Source organism: Neolamprologus brichardi, chromosome 8 (genome assembly GCF_056152115.1).
Source record: "Neolamprologus brichardi isolate AB-2024 chromosome 8, ASM5615211v1, whole genome shotgun sequence".
Classification (NCBI taxonomy): Eukaryota; Metazoa; Chordata; class Actinopteri; order Cichliformes; family Cichlidae; genus Neolamprologus; species Neolamprologus brichardi.
The window spans coordinates 10666213-10684462 of NC_142111.1; the positions used below are offsets into that span (position 1 = coordinate 10666213).

The following is an 18250-nucleotide window of genomic DNA, read 5'->3' on the forward strand; positions in this document are numbered from 1 at the left end:
AACATTACCTTCAGGTGGTGAAGCGGTAATCTTAAAACAATTTTTCCTAACTTTACCAAGAGGAAGACACATCTTTCTCAGGAAGGATAAAGATAGCAACACAATGTTAAAAACATTTCGAGGATTGAAGGCTTTTTTTTCCCAGTTCAAACCAACAGCAATCCAAAAAGAGACAATCCCCGGGCGGCACTAATGGTGGTTGGTTGGATAGTTGTAACATATTTATAATAAACACAGTTTTGCTCAGCCTTTGGTTGTTGTCATGTTAGTAGACTTCACGGATATCTGGATATAAATGGGAACTAAAAAGAACAAAGATTAAAGTCAAATTGAGCATTTTCTACTCACCATATCCAGATGTAACTGTTCCATCGACAGTCCTCTCACCTAAAGCTTCTGTGGCAATGAGCAACTTCTCCTTCAGTTTGCTGATGTCGCAGTCTGCTTTTGCTTTTACAATGCTGAGTTCTGTGTAGATGTCCTTATATTTGTCTGTGGCATATTTCTTGTCCTGGTAAAATGATCGGGGATGAATATACGGCCTCAGATTTTTAAATCACTCTCAGGGAGATGTGCTTACCCTTAAAGCAGACTGTAGCTCGTCTTTCAGAGAGTGGATTTCTTGTTTGAGATACTGGATCTCTGACTCCTTTATTCGTAACAATACCTACAAGACAGGGAGAGGCACTTAGGGTGTAGAGCAACATAAGTTGAGCGTCTGTGTGTGTGTGTGCTCATTTAAACATACCTCCAGTTCATACACATCTTTGCCCTGGGAAAGTGATGAGTGAGCAGTTTCCCCACTAAAACAGGAGCGCATCCGAGTGATCTCTACAGTCAGCCGGTTATTTAATTCCTGTTAGAAAAATGGAGACGTATTCAAACTTGTGGACAAAAACAGGTTTGTATTCACAGTACGTGTGCAGGATTGCGGAGTCTGACCTGGTTGTGTGCATTTAGCTCCTGGTTCTCTCTCTGACACTGCCTGAGGGCCTGCCTCTCGGCCTCCAGCGCCTGAGCCAGGTGAGCGTTCTCTAGACATTTTTGAGAGTACTGCTCTGACAGCACCTCCAGTTCTCTCTGGATGGACTGCAGCTCCTCCCTACACAGACAGATAATCAGTGTCAACATGCATTTGTGTTTTTCACAGCGCAGAACTTCTTTCATCATATAATAAAACTGTTTTTTTCCCCCAAAAGCAACTGCAAGGCATCAGTACAGTTTTTAGGCCCCAGTCAAGATTACAGTAAATGATACAGTAAATACACTGGATGCAAAGTTTAGGTTTCCCCTTGTAAAACATACTCGTATTGTAAGCGTAGTTCATCAATGTCAGAGTTCAGTCCGCTTATTTGGGAGCGCTGGGTTTTTTCCAGTTCCTCCTTGTGCGCATTCTTCATAGCTTCAATAGCTACATTAAAAAACAGAGCACATATATCAAGTCACTGTATGACAGTCATCAAAGCACAGCAGCTACGAGCGATGAGACCCTTTCTTTACCAGCAATCGTGGCAGCCGTCTCCTCAGCCAATAGCCTCTCTCGCTCTTCCATGAGCTTGGAAATCTCCCTCTGATGCTGCCTCTGGAGGTCTTCGATCACCTTCTGGTGTGTCTCCTCCATTGCAGCAAAGCCACGCTCACATGTGGCCTAGTGGAAGAAAAAGTCAACAATCTGTTGTTGCGAAAAGAATTATGCATTCACTGCAGCTACATTTTTATTTTTGACTACAGATTTAGTAAATTATCTATAACTCACTCAACTACATGCAAAAATCCGTGATAGAGGCCATGCAAGACTTTTAGAAGTAGAAATTGTCTATGTTAGTAACAGAGCAAGTAAAGCATAGAGATTCTAGGCCAGCCAAGCTGCAGTTTATACTGATAGACTCTTATTCTGATAGGCTACTTTATTCTGAAAGTGGGAAATGGTATGATTACTGATGCCCAAATGAGTATTAAAAGGTAAACTGAAATACAATTTGTGTCAGAAAGGACTCAAGACAACCTGCTATTGGTTGCTTTGCTTCTTTGTTTGAAACAAAAAAAGGATGTCCCCAGCTGATCAGCAGGATTTGAAGAATACCCACTCACTGAAAGATCAGAACCTTCCTGAGACACCAAACCCATAGTTTATATCTATATGTCTGTATAGATTGATATAGATATAAAAACATTTTAGAAACATAATTCTAAAACTTTTATCAATTTAATAGTCTTGTATAGGCTATTAGTCTAATTAACAGACTAGTCTATTAATTAGCATCACTTTCATTAGCAGAGACTGTATATAAAAGATGGACGACCTACTGATGTCGTTCATCGAGCAAGCTTTTGAAGCTCCGATGGCCAAGATTTTTAACTTGCATAAAAAATACAATAAGGTCCTGTTGTATTCAATATGCTGAGGCCATTAACTCATTACGAACGTGTTTCCTGACTTCTATATGTAAACCAAAGTTGTGGAAATATTGCACATTTAAGACACTTCATCAGTTTTAAAAACCTAAAGCAACAGCGTCAAACATATAAGGCCAGAATTGGCCCAGCAATCTCCCTCACTGGATGGCTTTGGAAAATATGAACGAGTACATACATTTTGGACTTTTAGCTGCATATTCATAAGTGTCACAGCTCATCAGTGATAAAAGCCTGCCTTTGGCCATTCATACCATACCAAAGTAATTAAGTAATAGCCAAAGAATTAAATGACAGAAAAAATCCTCCCTTCTCCATCTACTATAGACATTTATGTTTGTTTTTTGTTTTGTTTGTTGTATTTTTTTTTTTTTTACACTGAAGCAACTATTTTATAAAGACGCAATTTTCCGTACCATTAAAAACTTTCTGCTTTGCAATTACAGGGGAGTCTGGGCAATGAGCTACCAGAACTGTGTGTCATTTTACACATTTATTTCTTACAACTTCAGCCCAAAGAGTTGTGCTGAAAGATTTTTCTTTTAACACAGCAGCTTTTCTATATGATGTAAAAGAACAGACATATTGTGGAAAATATGCTTATTTTACTTATATAAAGATATCTCAGGGATATTAAATGTGTAGTTAAACTTCTTTACACTGACATAAAAGGGAAGTTTCATTGGTCCAGTTCGTTAGGGATCTAAGGGGTTTGCCCTAGAGCCTATTTCCATACTTTATATACAGTCTACAGTTACCACAGTGGTTATGATTTATCACCTAGGAGTTCAGGACATCCTTTAAAGCTCCAGTTACAATCATGCTACAGCCCACAGATGATGTAACTGTTCAATTTAAACATGTTTCACTCATCTTAAATCACACCATTTCCCAATTCCTAATCCTCAGTTACTCGAATCACCAGTTACTGAGGATTAGAAATCAAAGAATCAAAGTTAACTTTTTTCTTTGGCTATAATAACTACTGATCTCTCTCCCTTAAAAAGGGTTTATTCACTAAAATGGTAAAATGAAAGAGCAAAAACCTTGAGGCTTTCAAAGTCTCTCTGGTATTTCTCTCTCAGGCTGGCCACATCTCCTTCAAGGTGTTTGTTCTCCAGTTCGTCCCTCATATTATTCATCTGAGTCTCCAGTTCTTGAATGCGGTCTTTCAGAACCACCATGGAGTCGACCTCTGATATGTGCTGTACATCATCCCCTTTTCCCTGCTCTTCCTCTTCCATTGGCGTAGCGACCTCCTCGGGTGGCTGTGAGACCTCAGGGTTTTGATCGTAAGGTCGGTGATCTTTGAGACTCTGAATGTTCTCCACATACTCTGAACGTAACTTTTCGATGTTGTCCTTGTGGATATGCTGGAGCTCGCAAACCCTCATTTCAAACTGCTCCTCAAGCTTCCTCAAATGACTCTCGTGCCTCTCCTCCATTGTGTCCATGTCTGCTAGCAGAACCTCTAACTTTTGTTGACTGTCAGCTGCTGCTTCCATGAGGGCCAGCTCTGTTGAGGCACAGCCTTGTTCTGCTCGGCTCAGCTCCCTTTGATGCTTCTGCTTCAGGTCTTCCGTCTCTTTCTGAAACTCTTTCTCTAAGAAGACCACTTGCTGCTGCTGCTGTGAGAGCTGATTCACACGTTTGCTAATCTCACTCTTAAGAGTCTGATTTTCCTTCTGGAGAGATTCCACCATTTGCTTGAAGTTCCGGCGCTCCTCTTGTAAAGACTCTTCATATTTTTCTTGGATTGCTGTGACACTGCGTGCATGCTGCTGCACGAGATCATCCATAGTTTGACTGGTCTGTTTACAATAGCTCAAATCTTGTTCATGCATGGCCCGTAACCTACATGCCACATATGCCACTTGAGCCTGGGTAAGGGCTTCACGCATACAAAGAGAGGTACTTGTGAAAATATGTGAGGTTTGGTGTCCTAGAAGAGGTCGGATCATTTTAGACAGTCCGGGATTGCTTTCGCCACTTTCTAGTTCTTGGGCATACTTGTGGAGGATCGCTGCTTGTCTTTGAAGTTCATTAGCCAGGCTTTCATGAGCATTTTGCAGTGATTCAACAGAGTCAATGCCACAAGAGGGCATTTCACCAGCCAAGTGTCTGTCTACGATTTCCTCAGCCAAGTCTCTAGCTTCTTCTATTTCGATCTGCTCCATGTACGGAGCAAGCTCAGGAGGGTGAATGTCCGCCAGCTTTTGTTTGTTGAATCCAAAGTTGTTTTTGACTTCTTTTATGACAGTTTTCAAATCAGGCCTTTTAGAGGCTTCAATAATTGCTTTCAAAGCCATTTCCCTTTCATAGAGGTTTTTATGAGCTACAGCTAGCTCCCTTTTAAGTATTTTGAATTTCTCCTCATAGCAAAGCTTAAGATTTTGAATTGAGTAGGCTAATTCTGCTTTAATGAAGTTGCTGAAGGCAACTTTGGCATCAACATCTACATCATCTAATACACCACCCTCTTTGGATTTAGCAACATCCGTCTCTGCTTTCTCAAGTTCTTTCCAGAACCCACTTTCTAAAATCAGCTTCCTGGTCAAGACATCGGCATAAACTACAGCCAAGCAGTCTTTGTCACTCCTTTTAATGTGCTCAATGTCCTCCCAGATCTCAGTAAGAGCCTGCAGGAGGTCAGACTTTGACGTTTGTATTAACAAAGCCATCTTGTTCAAAACCATCGCCTCCAAGGACAAAGTTTTGGCAAAAAGGTGCATTGCCTCTTTATCTACAGTCTCTGGGGTTTGATTTGGATGGAAAGCTGGTGATTGCTCTTCCAACATCTTTTGTCCCCGTTGAAGGTACAGCGATGCATTGAACAAATCCTTCTCTATCTCACACAATGAGTGCAGCTGTGTATCGGTTTCATGTGAGCCACTGAGAATAGCCCTAACTTTCTCTCGACCATTTTCCACACATACAAGGGCATTGGTACAATGCTTAATGCCAGCACTACTCTGTATACCACTTGCATCACTAGTCTCTTTCTCTGGGCAAGAATCCTTTCCGCTGATCTTTAAATCTATATCGGACAAGTCCTCTGCTTGGGTGGATCGTTGCCTATCCAGATTTTGTGTTAGGTTTCTTAGCTTATCTTCTGTGGCGAGCAGTTTCGTTTCAAGAGCATGTATGATAGAGATAAACTTCTCTGGGTCATTAGCATGTGGGGCTGTGAAGTCAGGAGTAGCTGTTCCTTCAGTTAACTCAATGTCTTCAGCTACATCCTGATTCATTTTTTGACTAGTGTCCAGGACCTCGAAATTGACATATTTTTGACACTGAATACTAGAAAAACGTATCCTTGGTCTCTTAGCTTGAGACTCCTTATCGTCTGGGGAGCTCTCTGTTGTGCATGTATTGTCTAAAGAAAGCTCTGCGTTTGATAACGAGGAGGGTGATGTTCTTTCCTCCTCACTCTGTTCTGGGATTTGCTGCCTTTCCATGTGTAGATTAGCATACCCCAGCTGTAGGGCATTGAGGTGCTGCTCCAGCTCTGCAATGCGGTCCTCTGCAACCACAAGCTTGGCTTGCAGATCCTTCTCAGCATTACAAGGCTCAACTTTGTCCAAGAGGCTTTGAGTCATTTGACAGAGAAGCTCCTCCTTGGCTTGCAGCTTCAGCTCAGTTTCCTCTAAGCTGTTGCCAAGTGCAGTCATTTTAATAAGTGCTTCTTTTAGGTCCTCCTCCTTGCGTTCCATCAGTCTCTCGTACATCTCCTTAGTCTGCCGGATCTCCTCCTCTTTTTCTCTAAGGAACTGGCTCATTTTCTGAAACTCTTGGGTAGCCCTCTTATATGAATGCTCCAAGGTGTAGTAATCTGCTTCTTCTGTTTCCAGTCGAGTGTGAAGCTTGTTCACTTCACGGTCTGCTTCAGCAATCTGGTTGATGAGTTCCTGACAACGACACGTAAGATGTCCTTTTTCTTCTTCTAGTCTACGGACACTTTCCTTCAGTGACTCAACCATGTCAGCCTTTTGAGCCAGCTCTTCTTGCAACTTCAGCATTTCCTGCTTGCATTCTGTACCTCCTGAGGCCCGCCTACCCCTTAACAAGGCCTCTACCTGCTGCTCAGCCTCGAACAGCCTGCCCTCTACTTCCTTGTGTGCAGTTTCAGCTTCAGCTAATCTTTTGCACAGATTCTGTCTCTCTCTTTCATGACTCTCTTGCATGCTATGCTGTTCCTGCTTAAGGCGCTCTTCTTTCAGCGCCTGACCCTCTTCTGTAGCAGTTAGTCGAGCAGTCACTTCTTGCAGCTTCTCCTGCAACCTCTGTATCTCCCTCACGTGGTCTCGCTGCAGTGCCTGCTGGCGCTCCAGCTGCCTGAGGGCCTGGTTTCTCTCCAGGAGGTTAGCTTCTACTTCACGGAGTCTGTCTTCACTGTCCTTCAGCTGGGCTCGTAGGGTAGCCTCACTATGACTGTATTCTTCTTCGTGTTCTTTTGAGCGCTCCTGCTCTAGCCTGAGCTCATTCCGCATCCGGGCCACAGCCTGTTCACTTGCTAAAATTTCCGCCATTGCAGATGCAAGTTTAGACTGCAAAGCCTGAATATCAGACTCGTGGCGCTCTACGGCATCCTGGGTTTCGGTGTAGCTTCTCTTCAATGTCCGGATCTGTTGCTGTGCAAGGTCCTGCTTGCGCTTCTGGGACTCCAGTTCACCCTGTAAATCTTGATTAAGCCTGTGCAAGTGTTGCCATGGCACTCTGTGCGGTGAAGACGTAGGAGGTGTTGCGCTCTTTAAAAGATTGATGAGATAGTTTCATTAATATCATCACGTTACTTTCCCCTCTACTAAATACAGAGAGCCACATCTCGGGGATAACCAGGAAGAAAATAACTTCTCTTATTTTTTTAGGAAAGCAAATTTTCCCTCAAGCTTCTACTGTGCTTTTTCAGAGGTCACTTGAAAACAGAAAGGTTTAGATGAAGTCACCTTCAAACACCTCCCCCCCCCCAAAAAACAATTAACCAAAAACTTAAATGGGTGATCAATATGGTGATTTAAAAGAATACAACATGACCAAACATAATGTGATTTCATGGTATGACCTAAAAGTGTTTAATGTAAAAAAAGAAAAAAGAAAGGCATTAATCACACACTTATTCAGAAACACAAAGCATGCAGAAATCAAGCTGCGAAAGGACACATGCAGAGAGAAAAAGCACAGCGTGAGGCTTATTGATCCTCTTTCTTACCTTAAGCACATCAGATCAAATCAGTTACTTTCCCATGAGATGTGAAACTCCATCAAAAAACAGTTAGTGAAAATCTCATGCTAAGAAAACCACAACCACGCATAGCAATATCAGAGAATAAGCACCCACACACCTGTTAGTACAGTACATACTTTTACTTTGCAATTCTTAACGCTGCTCTACCACAACATTTCTTTAAGTTAATTCATGTTGTGGCATCAATTTAAAAGAAAATAAGGTTGCGGGATATGTAAAGAGTGCAGTTACCTGCAGTACATAGCCCTCCCTGGCACTTTGCTCTCTCACTAGCGCATTTTCCAGTTGCTCCTTTAAGAGGTTGTTCTGCTTCTGCAGTTGGTCCAGCTCCTTCTGCTTCTGTCCCAACTGTCAAGAGAGGCAAAGAGGTAATGAACAAATAGCACAGGGTGTTGTTATAAAATAAATATAACCAAAAAATATATATAACTGAAAACATTTGGACAGTTCAGCATTTTTTACCTTTTTAGGTTGACAATTTAAAAAAAAAAAAAAAAAAAAGCATTATATTACTTTTTTAATTGAATAAAGGAGATCATATACAGTATAGCATTTCTCATCACCAGGTGGCTTACCAAGTGCAACACGTAAAACAACATGCAAGGCTTGTTCCTTCAATTAGCCTGATCACACCAAACAAATTTGCTTATGATAAAAAACACACACAGTAGGAACACCTTAACAAATGGATGGAGGCAGGAAAAAACTTCTTGTTTTGATGTAGCTGCTCATAATTGAGCCATTTGGGGTTTTCTGTGACAGCAAACCATAAAATGTTGCACAACAGCAACTGCAGCATGATCCATTTCAAGACATGAAATGATACTACCAAGTTAAAACATGCAGAGACTCAGCAAATAATCAAATCCACTCCTAAAAAGTAATTCCTACCCCATGAACAAACAGGCAAGTAGCCAAATATTTAAATATTATTTCCTGATCGATCATCTTTGATGGTCTACGAGTGCAAAGATCTCAAAAAAGATAGAAAAATATTAAAAATGTCATTTCTGAAGCCTTCTAAAACTGTGGATACATTTCAAGTGTAGGGTAAGATAGTACTACATAGTACTGATGTCAAATTAAAGCTGAGACTTTAATGTTGTGTCCAGTATGAAACTTCCTATTGAATCTGAAAATGAAAAAAAATCTCAAGAACTAGACATGTCTAATTGTCCAAAAATAAACTATTTAATTTTATTTATATGGCATCAAATCACAACTGTCACCTTGAGGCACTTTAAATTGACCCTGCAATAATACAGAGAAAACCCCAACAATGAGACAACCCCGACATGAGCAAGCACCAGTCGACAGTGTGAAGGAAAAAACAGGTTCAGGGTGAGGAGAATCTTAATGATATAACCCACGCTGGTTACGCTCACCTCTTTGTCTAGCAGAGCAGCAAGCTCATGCGCTGGCAGTCTCTCAGAGTTTCCTAAGGCAGTGGTGATCGGTACTTGCTTCTCTTCCCTTAATGGTGTTGTCTCCACTTGATGCCATCGCTGCTCAATCTCATCCTGAACATCTGAGCTTCTGCTGTCTTTGTCTTCACTGGCTGGACTAATGGCAGCAGGGTGATCCACTTCCATCTTTCCTTGCTCTTGGATTCCAGGTGTTGGTTGCTGTACTGGTGATGTAGCATTTAGTGTTGAAATCACAGTTACAGTAACAGTATTTGGTGTGCGAGCTGTACTGCTAGTTCCCCCATTAACGTTCTCCTTTTCTGCTTCTTCTGTAATTGAAGGTGGGTGAGCAGCTGATGCAGATGAGGTTTGGAGGGAGGAAGAAGAGACCGGAGATGACGCCAAGGAGGGGGGAGAAGAGGAGGCAGAACAGTAGGAGGAGGTTGTGGAGAACGATGAGCTGAGGTCAACTGTGTCTGCTCGTTCTTTTACAGGCTTTTCCTTCTGTTCCATTTTGAACTCAGTCCAGTCGAAGGTTTTTGAGCGGCCCTCTCGTCTGCGCTCACGAACTCTGCTTTTGCGTGGCTCGGAGGCAGGGGCAGAGGCATTGTTACCAGGTGGCTGCCTCTGCCCATCAGACTTGGGGATTTCTGGACTATGGCTTGGATCAGGGGTGACCTGTAGGCATGGGTCCAACATCACCTGAGATTTTATCTTCTCATCAGGGAGTGATCTGAACAAACCAAAGCACAAAAAAACAAAACATATATAAGTCAATTCAAAGATAACTGGATGAACTTCTGCATTCAAATTTTCTCAAGCTGCTGTTACATAAAGCTTTGCTGGACGAAACGACAACATAAGATTTCAGGTTTTCTAGCTTCGATTAACTGTGCATTCCAGGGTTTCTGCAGGGCCCAATGAGATAAACAGTGACATTTAACAACCCGATTCACAAACAAACCACCAAAAATATAAAAAAACATGTTTAAAAATTTGATCTAAATCCAAGTCTGACGGCGTTTTCCCACCTATGGTTCTTTTACTGTGATCTGAATTTGTAAACGTGTAGCTTTTCCACATGAAACACTGGGTTTGTTTTAACGCAGAAAAAAAATCTTAGTGAACTCTAATCAAACCAAAATGTGTCACTACAAACGTCGTGAGAATGTTCAGTCTGCTCACTGGCCAAATGTATCTGGGGCAGGAACAACAAAACTAAATACACAAAGGAGGTCCTGTGTCAGAAAACTGAGAATTTACGTTAGCCCGTACAGACCTTTGCACATCTACAGTACCTTCCTGCATTAGCATACGTTGGTACGGGACGTTGTTTTGTTAGCTCAAACTTGTAACGTACACCTTGTAGTTGGCTCGGATCGGGGTGGGAACATGTTCACACCATAAATGAACTGATCTGGCGGTCGTTTGGAACTGTACCGAGGCCACCTCCTCCAACTGGGTCTTTTTGTAGTTGTTTTTGTCCGCACCCGAGACTACTGTATTCAACCCTCAACGCTCAAGAGTTCAATTTAAATGGACACAGCAGGTGTTAAAACACCCTAAACCCAATTACATTTTTAGATTGAGCTCTTTAGTTACTGCCCCTGACCCCATTTCTGCTGTAGGTTTCTTCCTGTTAAAAGTGAGTTTTTCCTTCCTGCTGTTGCCAAGTGCTTGCTCATAGGGGTTTGTCTAGTTGTGGGGCTTTCTCTGTATTATTGTAGTGTCTTTACCCTAAAATATAAAGCACCTTGAGGCAACTGTTGTGTTTTGGTGCTATATAACCACAACTGAAATGAGTTGTGGACTAAAAGCCACAACAATCCAGTTTCTGTTAAACTAACCTCAATTGTAAATTCATTGTGTCATAAATAATTTTAACAGGAAAAAAACTAAACCAGAAAGTCAGCGATGTAGTAGCACCAAAGTTTATTGACTACAGTTTGTAAAATGACAAAAATAATCCTGACTTTGAGCAAAGTTTGGGTAAATCTCAGCAGGTGATCATGTGCGTGATTTAGACTAAAATCTGACCAATATTTTAAAAGTAGCAGCTATTCTTGTGAATTCTGGATAGAAGGATAACTGACACCTTGTCATGGCATAAGCCAATCAGTCCATCGGCTAGATAAGTGAATAAAATAAAGAGTAACAGAAGAGGGAACGCAGTAAATACTGAGTCTGTTGGTTTGCAACATTTACTGACATCCCATTAGCAAAAATGAAAGCAGAAATGCCAACTAACAATAGTCTGGTTTTCTTTGTGAAAAATTATTAGGTCTTGTTAGTGACAAAGAGGAAGTTGCTTTAACTTTAAAGACCAGCAGATACCCCATTTTAAACAATAAAATGCATGTCAAAGCATTAAACACCAAAAACATTTATAAAGACACACAGTGGGGCTAAAAGCAACCTGATCTGATGTAAGCCTGATGACGGGTTCCTGCCTTTAGCTGTTTAACAGTGGCTTAATGTGAATATGTGCAGTAAACTGCTCACTAATGTGCACTGCAGGGCAGGGTGACCTGATGGAACAATCCTTTTTAAGCGTGTTGTGTGGCGTTCTCAAGGAGGGAAAGAGCTCAAGAACATATAACATGTCATATGTGCAACTTCAGCATTTGATATGTGAAAGATAATCTCCAGCTTTGCTATGAAAAGTACAAAAATAAATGCTTACATTGTTACTGAGCTCGTTTTGAGGTGGACATTTATACTCAGCCCAAAGCTTAGTTATTTTGAGCTTTTGGTGTTGTTGTGGCACCATTTCCAACAGTTAGTGGACCGTCACATTACAGGCATGACTGACACTGGCCTGTGGTGTTGGGCAGATTATTCAAGTATGTAGATGTGATTGCAGTGTGGGTCTCTACAGTGGCACAACTAACTGGGAGACATTACTCAATAATCACATGACACATGGTTGGATGACAAAAACGGTGGGGCTGACATTGCTGAGCAAGAACATCAACATTGGGGGGGTGGGGGAGATATTTTACACACAAGCACTCCAACCTGGGCTTCAGAACCGATAGTTTCAGAGGGATGTTTTTCCTGGAAAGCAGGTTGAAAATACAGGTTGAAGAGGAAGAAAAAGAAGGAAACAAAAGGTGAGGAGGAAATAGGAATTCAGATAAATAAAACAAAAAAAGCAGCTGTTATATCTGCCAGTGGTGAGGGTTAATCCTCAGTGGGTATTACCGGGTGACATCGGGGGCGATAGTGGGTCGCACGTTCTTCATGATCGCCTGAATCCAGTTACGACGGATTCCAGAGGTCATCGCTGACAGGGTGCACGCTCCTTCTTTACACTGAAAACAGAGGCAGAGCCTTTAACTGACTCACTCAGAAGCCACACATTTCAAAGAATTATGCTGTAAAAGTACTTTTAATAAAAGTTAACTGCTGTTAACCACTTTTTATTTCATTACTCATTTTTTCAATTTAACAGATGCTTATGTCCACTTCAAAAGTGTCAGAGAAACGCTTTTGACAGGAGTAGATTCTCAGCCTCACTTCTGTTTTTCTTGACAGGAAAGTTACTTAAAACAAAACTAACACCTCATGCTGTCAAACTACGACATTGTCCTGGCTTTAGTCATTTAGCCATAGTTTTTAACACCATCTGCACTGATAAAACAAGTAACAGAGGTGCTTTGTGCTGAATGTGCAACACATTCGACTTAACGTATAGTTAGAACTCTACAGTAATGACAGCTGCCCCTTTTTGCCACAAATGCAAAAGCTGTTCTCTGGCTGTTGTTTTGTAATAAATGTGAGTTCATTGTGAGTTACTTTTATGAACTATGGAAACTGGTGGCTGGGGATGTTGCGCATTTTTTCTGAAGTAACAAAGACAAAACTGCAGATGAACTGAAGGTAGGATACACATAGGACATACAATCCACATAAAGAAATTATGATTGATCATAAAAATTTAACTAATTACTCATTATATTAAATCTTATACCAAACAAGACATCAATCTAGGTGCTACCTAGATCTAAACCTCTATAATTACACACTGTGATGAGACTTGCCTCCTTCACCTAACAACAGAAACAGCAGCACTCTATAAGCACTAACCCCATTTACAGAGACCTCTAGTGGAAGCTAAGAAACTTCTACAAAACATTATGAATAAAACTCCTGATGATGTGAAGTAGTGAGATTTGAAATCAAAAACACTACTGACAATAGCTCCATCTACCTTAACCTGTGGTGCACACAACACCAGATCAATGATGTTTTCAGCCAAAGAATGCACAATCCTCTTGAGCAATCCATTTCCGACTTCCTCCAGAAAATTACTGTGGAAGCTACTTCAAGCAAATGCAAACAAAAGAAATGACCTTGTAGCTGCTGTTCAGATACAGCTTTAGAGCGGCGAGCTTAAATCATGTAGCAGGAACAAAAGCCCCACTGGCACCACTCTACCCCAAGCAACTATACACCTCCACTAAGCATTTCGCCAACAACAACAAGCAACAAGCGCTACAAATGTTTAACGCCCAAAAGATTATATGAATAAAGCACTGCGCCATTTAAAGGAGGGTCCACGCTACTGCACACAGACTCGTGTTTTGTAGTTTTCCTCCGTCAGTGCTAATGAGACATTATTCACAAGGACGGAGCTTTTAATTGTGCAGATGAAAGCCACATTGGTTCAGGAGCACCAGCAGGGCTGGCAACGCCTGTGGCAGATTTAGACCTCTATGATGTCAGCCTTTCACAGAGAGATGACAAGTCAAGTGACATCCTTCATGACAAACAAAGAATTGTTTCAGGAAGAGAAATGACAAAACCTGATACCCAAAAGTTGCACCACATGGTGTCTACAGCTGTTTATAGACTGGCAGGAGACACCGGATCTAAACCGTGTGGACAATAAGCTTCTTCTTTACTGATGATTAATGACGTGGGATAAACACTGACACGAAAATTCGACACTCACCAGGATTTGGAAACCGTAATTCCTTTGAACGGGAAACTCTTTGACATCGTAGCACGTAGAAAGGTCAATCTCGCCGTCCATTTCTGAAGCCTGAGAGGGGGAAGAAAACAAAAACAAAAACCCAACGATAAGTACAAATGTGTAATTTTTCATCAAGTTTAAAACTATTTTTTTAATTAAATGAATAACAAGCCTTACCTCCTCAGCTATTGAATCCTTATAGTACCTCAAAATCTGATCTGTCAGGACAAACCAGTGCTTCTTCCACTGAAATGCAAAAAAAAAAAAAAAAGCCCATTAACTGGATATTCACCAGTTTTATGTACAAGTTATTTATTCAGTATTGCAGAGAAGTAGATAATACTGAAAGCAAATTACCACTCCATCTTCATATAGCTTTGTCATCCATCCTTTTTTAAAGTTCAGCAGATCGGGCTGCAATTAAGACAGATCATAGAAATGGATCATTAAGTAATGAATATCATTTAATCATTGAAAAGAAATTAAAAATGAATAAACATGACGACACCTTTAACTTGATATCACATGGCAATTACAATATAATTATGTTTATTTACATTCATATCCACACCTCAGCTCAAAAAAGAATAAGTGGCTCCAGCTACAGAGACTGACTGGCGGGAGCAAGACTTTCCCGTGAAACACAAACTCAAGGCTGTTTATAGACCCTAAAGTAAGTCGTTCCTCCAAAACCTGGCCACCGCTAACTCAACAATACCTTGTTTTTGTTGAGCTTCATCAGGTGTGGTGTCACAGTCTGGCACAGAGTCATTATGATGGCTAACTGCCTTCAGTTCATATGTTGACAATCTCCTTCTTTCCCTCTGTCTCAGGGACACACACGCAACTGCGGCTGCTTCTGTGGAGGCTATTTATAATTGCCAGTAGCAGTGGCGGCAGTGCTGTGTACGTGAGTGTGTGTTTGAGTGAGTGGAGGGGGGTGGGTTTGGGCAGCTGCAGCTTGGCTAGAAAGACAAGTCACACCGAGTGGATCACCCCTGCTACCCTCCCTGAAGTGACCGCAGATCAGACTGGTAGGAGTCAGAGCTCAAGATGATACCACTGCAACTTTAAGTAACTTGAACGCTTTAATTTAGCTGAAAACTGAAGAGATCAAGTCTAACAACTGCACGTGTGGCAATTTGTGCAACTTGTGTGCAAAAATAGAAAGAAAACAAAAAAAGTCAAGCTTGATGCTCTGCTGAACAGAGACACCTTTAAGAGTGGGAAAATATTTTCTCTGACAAATCTCCTAAAAATATACATTTCTATTTTTTTTTTTTCCACATATCGTGCTTTACAGTTTGGCAGTACTCTCAACACTCACAGTCATCGAGGACTCAGTTACTCTGCGGTCCAATGATTTGGCCCTTCTTAAGTTGGCCAAAGTGGAGCTGGATACATCAGGAACTGAACGGTCCTTTGCTGAATCTAGTGACATCTCCTACAAATACAAAATGTATAAAAAATTACAAGAAGTTCATTTTAATTCTAGAGTATGTACGGTTGCCCTGAGAGAATAAATGCATTGCAAGTTAAGAAAACACCAACAAACAGAAAAAACACAGCAAAAGCACACAAATCAATCCGTGACTCCCAAAGTGTGGGCTGGGGCTCCAGATGAGCCATGACGATACTGCAGATGAGCTGCTGTAATTACAGAAATTCAGTTTGAAATTACTCACAGTTTAAAATTATAACAAATATGTATAGTTACATATTTATTTAGTTATATGCACAAGTGACACAAGCTGGTAATAGGAGGTGGTTAGTTTGTGATATTACTCAGACCTAAATTTACTGCTCTTACTGTGGTTTGTGTCCCAGTGCCAGGTGGGTCATACATTAGCCTTTGCATATGACTGAGTAACATTAGCAATTTGGGTTCTGTTTTTTTTTTTTTTTTTTTTTTTTTTTTTTTAATAAGAGTTTTGATGAAATGCATCACTTTTTCTCAAGATTAAGGATTGGGTCGGCTGGAAGGTTAGCTTGTCACTTCCGCAGCTATTCTGTCACGCTATTGTCTCCCAAAACACTTTTATGGTTTTTTTTAGGTTTTGTGTGTGTGTGTGTTTGTGAGAGAGAGAGCTTTTGTGGTCTTTTTTATCATTTCTTTTGTTTTGGGTTTTTGGGAGGCTTTTCCAGTGTTTTTCTACTTGTGTTTTCTAAAGCTGGAGTGTGTTTGACCTCTCAGGGCCACCGTAAGTATTGTATGACCTTTCTGGTTTGATTTACTCAGGATTAATCAGAGGAGAGCGTACATGTTTATTAGCCAAATAACGTCTCTCGCTGCGTCCCTGTCTCTGGATCAGCACGGAGTTAGCAGAAGGATCAGAGCCGTTTGTCTCCATGCGCTCAACATGCTGACCATCCTCGAACCGCTCAATGATTTGAGATCGCCTAGGAGACAGAAAAATCACATTCAAAAATTCAAGTTTGAAAAAAAGAAAAAAACAACAAAAACAATTTTTTGTTTTTTTTAACCATACAGAAAAAAAACAACAATATGGCACATCATGGTCGTGTCATTAAATGGTCACAGAGAGCATAAAAAAGACACCAAACATGAGCAAATCAAAGTCAAAATCCATGATTTAAAGGAAAGAAGAGGCTTTGATTTACAGTAAGCACAAATAAAACATCATTTTAGAAACACACAAAGTCTTCTCCACAGAAAATACAACATAAATATATGCAAAATAACAAATACTACCAAAGAGAACCACCCAGAGACATTTCTAGGAAAAAAAAATGGTGTTATATAATTAGATCAAATTTAGGAGAGATGGAAAATGAATGGAATGGAGGATTAAACAAATTGCAAAGAGAAGCAGCAACAGTCAGCATTACCTTAAGGCACTGCACTTGTTAATGTATTTGAAAAATAAGTAGTGATTGAAGTTGGAGAAAACAAAACCGTATCTATAACCCAACCTGTCAGTATGTTGTATGCATGGTATGTACAGGAGATTAAGTATTTATTATGCATGTGTGTGCTCCGAGGCAGTGCAGGGATGAAATGATAGAAAGCAGGAGTCAGCGGTGACCAGCAGGGAACAGCATTGGGGCAGGGTGGAAGGGTTGGTTGAGCATTAGCTCTGAGAAGCTCTGTTCAGAAGCCCCTGGAAAAGATTGAAACAACAAAAACTAGCAAGGTAGCCGAGAGCAAAAAAGGTAGAGAGCAGTACAAAACCAAAACATCACACGCATTTAAATCCCTCTAATCATTAATGGCAAACCACTGATAAGCTAGGGTAGGCAGCAACAGCAACAGATGCTTGGAGAGAGCAGCCACAGGGTGGTGCTATAATACTGTGTGGGGTATCCTCAGCAATGGATGAACTTCACATAAACGCTGAGCATGCTCTATTCTAGCTATCAATCAGTGGCTCATTAATGACTATTAATCATGTTGCCATCATTATTACAAGTTCATCTGCCTTATTTGTTATGGTGTTTGTTTAGCACTGATGGGGTCTATCACGGGGAAGAGCGGGAAACTTAAAACGGCTCTGAACTGTCATCCTCACCTGCGCTCCTCCCCAAACAGCCGAGCCACCTCCTCTCTCCCGGGGCTCCGTGTCCGCGCCCTCAGGTCTTGGCGCTTCTTCTCTGAGCGGAAAGCTTCTCGGTAGCTCAGTCTGCGGGCCCGGGGCACATCTGCCAGTGCAGCGTACTCCCTGCCGGAACGGCCAACTCGGCCGCCCCCGCCACCATTGTGCCCCTCCCAAGTGGATGTAGCTCCACTGGGATCAGAGTCCAGAGAGCTCTGAGAAGAGCTGATGGTGGAGTAGCTTGGGGAGACAAGTGAACCTGGAGAGGGGAGAGGGTCTTGGGAGGGTTGATGAGGGGAAGTCTGGGGTTCTGATTCAGAGTTGTACCTGGAACTGGGAGCTCCTATAGAGGAGGAAGATGCTGAAGAGGAGAGGGGCAGATGCTGGGGTGGCTGTGAGTGATGTGCAGACTGTGGAGAAGGCTCCGACTTGGTCTTCTCCAGGGAGAAGTACCCACTCTCAACTCGTACCTTACGTCCACTGCTCACAGTGCCACCATCTGGGGGAGAGAAAAAAAGCCCAGCTCACTGCAGACTTTATGAAACAAACAAAAAAAAGCATTCCTGTCATTTTACTGCTGGGAAAGTTGGGTTTTTTTCCCCAGCTGCACATGAAATTCAGTTTGTTTATTGAAAAATGTGATTAAATGCAC

The 18250-nt window shown here is 41.5% G+C and overlaps 1 protein-coding gene across 3 annotated transcripts in view; it reads right to left on the reverse strand.

Annotated features, from left to right (window-relative positions):
• mpripa (myosin phosphatase Rho interacting protein a) overlaps window positions 1–18250 on the reverse strand; it is a 51247-nt gene that overhangs the window by 2925 nt on the left and 30072 nt on the right. For 2 of the 3 annotated variants that reach the window (XM_006801079.3, XM_035912167.2), the window contains 17 exons: window positions 17575–18097; window positions 16306–16444; window positions 15372–15488; window positions 14402–14458; window positions 14222–14290; window positions 14024–14113; window positions 12271–12380; window positions 12085–12123; window positions 9046–9799; window positions 7892–8008; window positions 3462–7163; window positions 1501–1648; window positions 1306–1411; window positions 943–1102; window positions 749–856; window positions 581–667; window positions 349–511 (listed from right to left, as the gene is read on the reverse strand). In XM_006801079.3, coding sequence (XP_006801142.2) covers window positions 349–511; window positions 581–667; window positions 749–856; window positions 943–1102; window positions 1306–1411; window positions 1501–1648; window positions 3462–7163; window positions 7892–8008; window positions 9046–9799; window positions 12085–12123; window positions 12271–12380; window positions 14024–14113; window positions 14222–14290; window positions 14402–14458; window positions 15372–15488; window positions 16306–16444; window positions 17575–18097 — 6489 coding nt within the window. The remainder of the gene's footprint in view (window positions 1–348; window positions 512–580; window positions 668–748; window positions 857–942; window positions 1103–1305; window positions 1412–1500; window positions 1649–3461; window positions 7164–7891; window positions 8009–9045; window positions 9800–12084; window positions 12124–12270; window positions 12381–14023; window positions 14114–14221; window positions 14291–14401; window positions 14459–15371; window positions 15489–16305; window positions 16445–17574; window positions 18098–18250) is intronic. The other variant, XM_035912168.2, reaches the window with a different exon arrangement.